At 33.7% G+C, this 9275-nt stretch overlaps 2 protein-coding genes across 2 annotated transcripts; both read left to right on the top strand.

The window, feature by feature from the left end:
- The first annotated feature begins 1826 nt into the window (after window positions 1-1826).
- On the top strand, window positions 1827-3950 carry LOC131633440 (uncharacterized). Its single transcript, XM_058904155.1, has 2 exons — window positions 1827-3308; window positions 3462-3950. The coding sequence occupies exons 1-2, from the start codon at window positions 1935-1937 to the stop codon at window positions 3780-3782; spliced, it is 1695 nt and encodes a 564-aa protein (XP_058760138.1). The 5' UTR covers window positions 1827-1934; the 3' UTR covers window positions 3783-3950.
- Window positions 3951-5822: 1872 nt separating this feature from the next.
- On the top strand, window positions 5823-8671 carry LOC131633435 (uncharacterized). The gene is made up of 6 exons (XM_058904151.1): window positions 5823-5947; window positions 6188-6266; window positions 6339-6434; window positions 6515-6618; window positions 6711-6847; window positions 8245-8671. Exons 2-6 carry the CDS (start codon window positions 6207-6209, stop codon window positions 8325-8327), a joined length of 480 nt encoding a protein of 159 aa, XP_058760134.1. The 5' UTR covers window positions 5823-5947; window positions 6188-6206; the 3' UTR covers window positions 8328-8671.
- Window positions 8672-9275: the final 604 nt, after the last annotated feature.

The raw sequence follows: 9275 nt of genomic DNA, 5'->3' as shown, positions 1-9275 counted from the left end.
ACTACTGTGTTGAATTATAGATTTTTTCAATTTTATTTTGAAATATGATTTCCAATTCAAATGAATTGGTGCTTTTCAAAGTATATACAAAAGTATATACATAATATATACAAAAGTGAGTGAAAAAACTGATGGTGATATTTAATTGGTGATGAACATGATTGTTTACGTGAGAGAGAAAGAGTAATTTCACGATAGTGGAAATAAAAAATAAAATTATTATTATTATCATTAAAAGTTAGTAACTTACTTGAACAATGAGAAGAAATTAACAGCAGTTATTGATGAAAAATGCAATTGTTAGATGAAAATTTTAAGTGAAACTAAAAAAAATCCATTGGATTTATTAAATGAGATGGATGGATTGAATCCATCCATATAGTTAAATGGATGGATTGAATCCAATCCGTTAAATAGTTATTTGGTTGATGGATGAATTGGATGGATAAATTATTGGATGGATTGGATGGATTTTCCCTTAATGAATTTTATTTCCACCCCTAATTACAAAGGTGCACGTTTTTTTTTTCTTTCTAATATGATTGAAAACTCAACAGAGGTATTTATGAGTAATTTTTCTATTTTCGGTAAGACTTTTAATTTTTATTTGAAAATTTGGATGTTGTATTGAAAAGATGCATTGAGACAAATCTAATTTAAGATGGGGAAAATGTCATTTTATGGTAAAGAGATAGACTATCTTAGAACACATAATTTCTTCTAGAAAAATTAAGGTAGATCAAATTAAGATTGATGTAATAAAAAAAAGAGAAAACTTACTTACAATTCCTCATGTATTTTATAAAGTATTTTTCAAATTTCGTTAAACTGGACCACCTACTCTATATTTGGTTTTATGTTTGAGACATTTAGAATTGATTATGGACGTCTAGAATTGATTTTGACGTGTTTGGTTGATCTTGAGCAGAATTGATTATGCTTTCCAGAATTGATTTTACATGAAGCTAGGATTTGTAGCTTTTGATCAAACGTGATTTTTACACTGGAATTTATTGTTCAACTCACTTTTGCAAAAATTTCTCCAAACATAAATCACTTTACTTTAAACTCACTTTTATCCAGAATCAATTTTACATAATCAATTCACTCAGAATCAATTTTTTTCACCGCATAACCAAACACGCGGCTAATCTAGTTTGAGTGTCGTTTCTGGCATTAAGTAATTCCAATTCTCTTCTATCCGTAGTTATGGAAATCAAACCTTAATCCTCTCTATCAAATCAAGTCGAGTGTCAATCACCACTAAATCAACTAAAATTGATGGATTTCTATTTATTTTGTCATTGTTAAATTGTAAATAAAACGTCCAAGATCTTCAAATGGCACTACATGTGTGAAGTTTTTTATCTAATAATAACTTATCAGTATGAAATATGAAATTGATTTACGCTAAAGTGCATCTTTTAAATTTAGGCTAACCCCTTTTACATACCATTTTTAAAAGTTGTTAACTACTGTACCCACCCTAATTTTACATATAGTTTTACTGTATTTTTTAAATAATTTTTAAAGTAGTTCATTTTTTTATAACACATATTTTTATTCTTAGAAAAAAGTTTTAACAAAAAACAGTCAAAATAGTTTCTCTATTGAATCCTAAAAGTTCAGTTTTACAAATATAACAAAGTAACTAATAAAGGGCTCTTAAAAATCCCTTCAATCTCTAATGTAGACAAACCAATGTCACACATATGTTTGTCTAAAATAATCATTTTCCTATTTTTAAGCCTTTTGCCTCCAACTATCTCTATCTCCCATTATTATTTTTCTATTTTTTCTATGACATTTTCAATCTTCACATTTTTTTCACCTTTCTCTTTCTTGAGTTTTCATTAGAGAACCATTATGCATGATACATGATTTTGATGAAGTTTAATTTACATGTTTAATTAATCATCCTCTTGATTTGAGGCATGTCAGGCATTAATGTGTCAGCATATGCTCATAGTCCTGTGCACAAAGCCATAATATTGAAAGATTATGCTAATCTCAAGGAGATACTTGAAGGTTTACCAAAGCTTGGTAATCCTTATGACATAAAAACTGAGGCTGCATCAATAGCTGAGGATGGAAAAGCTGCAAAAATTTCAGCTGTTGTAGATAGAAGAGATGTGTTGAATGGTGACACACCTCTTCACTTGGCTGTAAAACTCGGCGATGTTGTCGCGGCTGAAATGCTCATGGCTGCTGGTGCAAATAACAGATTGAAGAACAATGAAGGTTGGAGTGCTCTTAGAGAAGCCATCATAAGAAAACAAGACAAAATAGCATTTACTATGATCCAGTATTCTTATAACGAAATGGACGAAAAATGGTACAGAAGGTTTCCTCGCTATTTCGCGACTATGAGAAGGATGAGAGACTTTTATATGGAGATTACTTTCCATTTTGAGAGTTCTGTGATACCGTTTATCTCGAGGATCGCGCCTTCGGATACTTACAAGATTTGGAAAAGAGGGGCTAATATGAGAGCTGATATGACATTGGCTGGTTTTGATGGTTTGAGAATCAAAAGATCAGATCAAAGTGTTATTTTCATTGGTGATGAATCGGATGATGAGAGAATGCAACCAGGTTTTATGTGTTTGGTTTCGCACGAGAAAAAAGAGGTTGTTGTTCCTTATTTATCTAGGCCTTCAAAGCCAGATGAAAGAGAGATGAAACAATATTTGGCTAAGAAATCAACTGAGGCTAAAGTGGTGAGAGTTGCAATTGATGTGAGTCAATCACTTCTTGTTCCACAGATAACATGGAGGAGAAAGGAGAGAAAAGAAAGTGTAGGGCCATGGAAAAGTAAGGTTTATGATATGCAAAATGTGGTTTTATCTATAAAATCCAAAAAGGTTCCTGGTGCTCAACCTCAGGCACCAAAGTTACCTCCCAAGGAAAAGCAAAATGAAAAGCTTGAAGATATGTTGACAGATGATGAAAGAAAGCAATTAGAAGAAGCTGAATTCAATTATTCAGAAGAAAATAATGCTAAGAAAGGGAAAAAAGGGAAGTCTAGTGGACATAAAGAAAAAGATCATCATCTCAAGGCGAAAACTACGAAAGTGCCTTCTACAAACTCTGCTAGCACTAGTAGTAGTGCTAGTGTCAAGGAGGAAAGTGGTGATACTGAGTATAAGAGAGGCATGATGCCGGTACTTTGGCTTTCGCAAAATTTTCCTTTGAAAATTGAAGAGTTTTTGCCTTTGCTTGACATTCTTGCGGAAAAAGTTAAAGCCGTTCGTCGTGTTAGAGAACTCCTTACGACAAAACTTCCTAAGGATACTTTTCCTGTCAAGGTGATTGTTACTTTTTTGCTCTTCTTTTGTTAGCGTTTTTGTTTTTACCTTTTTTTTACGAATCGAAGCGAAAAAGACTGAATCTCAGATGAAGACTAATATAGATATCATATACATGACTGAAAATTAATTTCATCATATTTGCAAATTCAGATTGCGATTCCTGTGGTTTCACCGGTTAAAGTTTTGGTTACGTTTACAAAGTTTGAAGAATTGCCAAAAGTAGATGAATTTGAATCAGCTCCATCAAGTCCTACTTCTGCTGATTTAGAGAATCCACCAGCACAAGCGTCGTCGTCGTGGTTTCAATGGATAAGAACTCCTTCTCAGTCGAATTCATCTGCTGCTGCTGCTGAATCCTATAGTACAGCACAAGACCTGTTTACAATTCCATCTAATTATACATGGACTGATCTTCATTCAAAGATGAAGTCTTCTGAAAAGAACAAGCAAAAAAACACAAAGTCATCGTGACTAATTAATTAGGCTTAAACATTATCATGCTTCTTTAGAGTGTTACAATTTTACTGTTGAAACAGCTTTCTTTTTAATGTACAGTTTTGTAGTTTTTACATGTTAATTTTCTTTTATTGTCATTTGAATGGAATTAGGACTATTGTGGAAGAAAGATAATTGGACAAATTAAGAGTGATGATATCAACAAGCAGCATACATACAACTTAAGTTTTCAAGACAATGAAAAATGCAATCAACAGCTATGATAAACTCGAAAATCAAATAGTTTGTTGTCATGATCAAATTTTGTTTTTCATCAAAAGGTTATTCAAATAGCAAGAGATGCCATATTTTTCCAACACCTTGATTTCTCATTGATCACTGCTGTTTCGGTTTGGATGAACAAGACCGGTCCAATACAAAGGTCTAATATAGCCAAAGCATTTCACTTACTTAGATGGACATATGCTCAAAAACATCGCATAGGAGCGCGCTTTCCATGTTCATCTCTACCATTGATGTGCATCAGTCGTCTGTATCCCACTTCGGATCTGATTCTAACCATAGTTACATAATTTGCTGGTCTATGTAGAGAACTGCAAATTGGTTCGCAAGTACTGGTTTGCGGAGCTTTTGCAAATTGGTACGTCAAAATTCAATAAGAATTCACAAAAACTAAGGAACCCAAAGAACCATAGTTCCATGCATAAAATATTTGAACTTTTTATATTGCCAGATTTTTTTCACTTGGATTTTATATTTTAAACCAAGCAATCTTTTTAGTATATTTTAAGTATCAACAGGAATATTACCTTTTTCTCAAAGTTTAGCATTAGGATTCATAGGTGGTATGTAGGACAACATGACTTTGGCTAATATGCATAAGGATTTTACTTATGCACCATGCATAAGCCTGCATAAGCCATTGGATCATGTTTTTAATCCAGTATTGAGTATTAAGTATTGAGTATTGAGTGGTGAGTATTGAGTATTGAGTAATAACAATTGATGTCTAGAATTTGATTCAATGATCCAAAGGTCCATAATAATCTATGCATGGTGCATAGATTTTTATCTATGCACGGTAACTGCACCCGGACAACATCCATTCATTCTTGTTTCTTTTAAGAAGTCTAGAATGTATTTCTGTGTGAAACTACAATACCATTCTTTGACCGAGGAATCTGCATACCAAGAAAATATCTCATGAAATTTAAGTTTGATTTCAAAGTCTAAAACTAATTTCTCTTTCATTCTTTCCATTTCAACTGTATCGTCTCTAGTCAGGACAACATCATCAACATAGATAATTTGGACAACAAATTTCCTGTCGTGGGAGAATTTTTGTTAACAAGGTATGGTCAGCCTGTCCTTGAATGTACTATTGTTTCCTCATGGACTGAGTGAATTTTTCAAACCATGCTCTAGGGGACTGCTTTAATCCATACAAAGACTTATTTAGTTTGCATACATTGGATCCAAATTTGTTTTCAAAGCCAGGAGAAATGTCTATATATACTTCTTCTTCTAGACCGCCATTGAAAAAGACATTCTTAACATTTGACTAATGTAGGGGTTAATCCAAGTTAGCAGTAAGAGATAAAAGAATTCAGATAGAGTTTAATTTCTCTGAGCATACTAATCTCTCACTTGTTTCTCAATAATCTTCACATCAAGTGAGAGTGCATCCACTATGCTGCTCCTTAAACATGTTATCCATATACTTGTACTGTCGTTAACACCCTTACCATGTGACGAGCACTTCAACGGAACACTGTTTGACCACCACTATATCATGAAGACTTTCGATACAATAAGCAGAGCCCTTCCTCAAATGACTCTCATCCCATATATTCATCCAAAACTTTTGTATAATACTCCCTCTCTCCCAAAATAAGTGTCGCATAGAAAAATTATTGATCCCAACATACTTGTCACTTTAGCTTACCAATGCAATTTTAATTATACTATCTAACTAATACTCTTAATTTATTGTTTTTTCAATGCTAATTCAAATATACTAATACTAATAATTGATAAGGATAATTTGATAAAATCATTTTCTGTTTTTATTTATGACAACATGTGTGAAAATTTCAAATATGACACCTAACAAAATTTGAGTTTCGTTTAACCTAGCAAAATTTGCAATTGACATTTTAATTCAAGGACGTTGCTCGCTGGTTCGTATTGTGATTTTTCATATCTTCTTCGCCATCCCTCCTCCTTCTACTCCGCCATGGCAGCTTCACGCGCCGTGTTGTTCTCGTTGTGTGCACGCCGCACTGATAACACTGTAGCGGCCAGCGGCCGCTCCCTTCCGCACCGCCTCTATCGCGCTTCTGCTGGCCACGTTTCAGTGCATATTTTACTTGCAAGTTGAGTTGTTATCTGAGTGTAACATTGTTTTCTTGTGTTTTTAGAGAGTAGGGTTATCGTGAAATGGGTTGGAAAGCAGCTGAGAAGCTCATTAGGCATTGGAAAGTTGTGAGAGGGGATAATGTAAGCCTAACCCTAATTCATTCTTGTATTCTCTCTCTATGATCTTTCTCATCATGTATTAATTTCTAACAGGTAATGATTATAAGGGGCAAAGATAAGGGCGAGACCGGGGTTATTAAGCGTGTTGTTCGATCTCAGAATCGTGTCATTGTTGAAGGCAAAAATCTGGTTTGACATCATCACAATTTGAACAATCTCACTTGTTATGCTGTCAATTTCATGGATTGATTTCCCACTTGTGTTTACAGGTAAAGAAGCATATCAAGCAAGGGCAAGGTCATGAAGGGGGTATCTTTACAGTTGAAGCCCCACTTCATGCCTCCAATGTGCAAGTTCTTGATCCAGTCACAGGGTATATACATTTCTTCGCAATTTGAACTTGTGATTGATTAATATGAGATTGGAGACAGATAACTTTAATCACAGTAACCTTTACTTATGCAGGAAGCCTTGCAAGGTTGGAACTAAGTATCTTGAAGATGGTACCAAAGTCAGAGTGTCCAGGGGAATAGGAGCTTCCGGCTCCATTATTCCTCGTCCTGAGATCTTAAAGATAAGAACTACACCAAGACCTTCCATCGGTAAGTATCAGAAAATCATACCATTTTTTTTCATCATAACAAGTGAGAATCTGAGAACAAACTTGGGTTGACATGTGAAAGGCATGTACAAAGAGCCAGTAGTGTAGCTTATATAAATAAACTAGACTAGAGATAGCAACTAGTCACTAACTAGTTTCATGAGCGTATGACTCATTGATTAAACTAAACTATAGTTATAGTTTATTTATCTCATTTAATTCCAACAATGTACCTTTTCTCTTTTTTGGCCAGTATTTGTAGACATGCATAGTTTTTTTAACTGAAAAATAGACATGTATAGTTAACCATAAACTTGTTGTCTTGCTTGTCATTGAAAACGCAGAACAGCCTACACCTTATAGGCATCTTCTAAAGTTACTCCTTTTGTTGGAATGCATAATTACAATTGGTTAGTTAGTTATCACAATATAAAAGAAAACCTCTGGAAAAGTTGGGTGCAAATAAATTAAAGCCTAGCTTGGATTAGCTTCTAACTTATGAGACTAGATTAAAATAAGTTTATGGTTTTTCACTTGGTAGAAAGTTTTTATTAGCTTCTAGACTTCTATGGAGAAGTTGAATGTGGGAGCTTCTATAAAAATTGAAATGTAGGTAGAAACTAATTTCAACTGATAAGAGAAGCTGTTGTTTGAAAAGCACATAGTCATCAGATTATTTTAGTATTTTTTCATGTAGTGTTGATTATACAAGGTGTAAGATTAATTGAGTTCCTTTCCATTGTCTCACAAACCTTGCTTCTAGAAATGTATATATATATATATTTTTTCTCTGCCTTAAAAAAAGTATTATGGGCATGCACTGCACATATAAAACTCGAGTACAGATCCACATTCGTAAAATGTAGCACCAATACAATATGAGACATGTATACAATATGACTCAAACACGGGGATACTGTGAAAAACTTACCACATAAATGTTGGTATGAAATTAATATAAAACCAAATCTTAAATTGAGATGGAAAATTGATACTTCAAAAAGTTTATGGCATGCCATGAGTCATTGGAGACATAATAAAATGCTATAATTTATTTAATTATTCTGGTGTTATCTTATGTATTGGTTTGGTCGTAGAAAATTGTAAAATGCAGCTAGCAATTCACTGACCCTTCCAACACGTGAATTCTTTTCAAGTATTGTGCTTTCTCGTCTAACACCAATGTATTGAGTGATTTGCATTGATGAAAGTTGTTTAGTTAATTGAGTCAAAATCTCATTCCCTTGAGCTATTTCTTCTGCTGTTTTAACTTTTAAGTGTGTAAACTTAGTAGGAAACCGATGCTTTGTTAGTTCTGAAAGATAGATTTAAGCATTTTTTTCAGAAACCCTACAAAGTCTACTATAATTAACCTGTTTGATAATCAATTTTTGACAGCTGGTCCCAAAGATACTCCAATGGAGCATGTGTATGAGAAGACATACGATGCTAAAACAGGAAGGGGCATGCCTGAACTTTAAGTAAGGAGATAGATCAATTCAGTACCATATCTAGTTAGATATTTGTTATCTCAATGAGCATGGTATGGTATCAATTTTGTCACATCATGGATCGGTTTAATAAATCTCATTCAGATTTATGTGGGAGTTACCAATCACTTGTTCTTTTACTTAATATATTACATCAATAATAGCTAGCAAAATATTGATATTTTGTTGTTGTCTCTTCTCAATTTATTCTAGTTTCCTAGGGCTAATGATGGTCATTTCACTCTGAACTTGTAAATTCTTAAAATGAGTAAGAAATTATGCTTATACTTGATAACAACTTTTTGTGGCTCTAGTAATTTTTATATGATGTGGAGTACCTGTTAATCGGCAACATATGTGTCTAAAGGGTCCAAATCTTTGATTTGAATAAGCTTGTATTTTTTTATACGAGTCAATCTATATGTCTTCTTCTATTAGTTTGAAACTCTTTCAACCAGCATGTTACAACCACATGAAGCTGGTAAAATAATCTTTTGTGGCGGATTGAAGGCGGTATTTAAAAAAGCATATTGGAAGTCTAAATCCTAAGACTTGAGCATTGGAGTGCTAACTTTGCAGGTCAATTTCATGTGTCATATTGGAAAGTTCTCATAGTTGATTCAGATTAGCTCACTCTTTCATATCTACCATCTTAGGTCCAATATGGAACAATGACATCATGTGTGAGAATCAACTTTTGATTCTTAGGAATTTCTACGATTAAATCCTTCTGATATCGACGACGATGATGATCTGCGATCCAATTGTCGAAATCACTAGAGGTTCATCAACCTCCGAATCATCCTTTCACCTCACCTTCTCTTCGATCAACGGTGGATCAAAGAGTAAGAGGAAAACGTTTCACACAAGGCTTTTTAAGATCGCCGGTGGCAACAAGAAGGAAGGGAGAAGATATACCTATCTTATGGTTTCGAGATA

Source organism: Vicia villosa, unplaced genomic scaffold (genome assembly GCF_029867415.1).
Source record: "Vicia villosa cultivar HV-30 ecotype Madison, WI unplaced genomic scaffold, Vvil1.0 ctg.001125F_1_1, whole genome shotgun sequence".
Taxonomy (NCBI): domain Eukaryota; kingdom Viridiplantae; phylum Streptophyta; class Magnoliopsida; order Fabales; family Fabaceae; genus Vicia; species Vicia villosa.
Note: the sequence above shows the minus strand (reverse complement) of the source record. Positions and strands in the feature narration are given on the sequence as shown.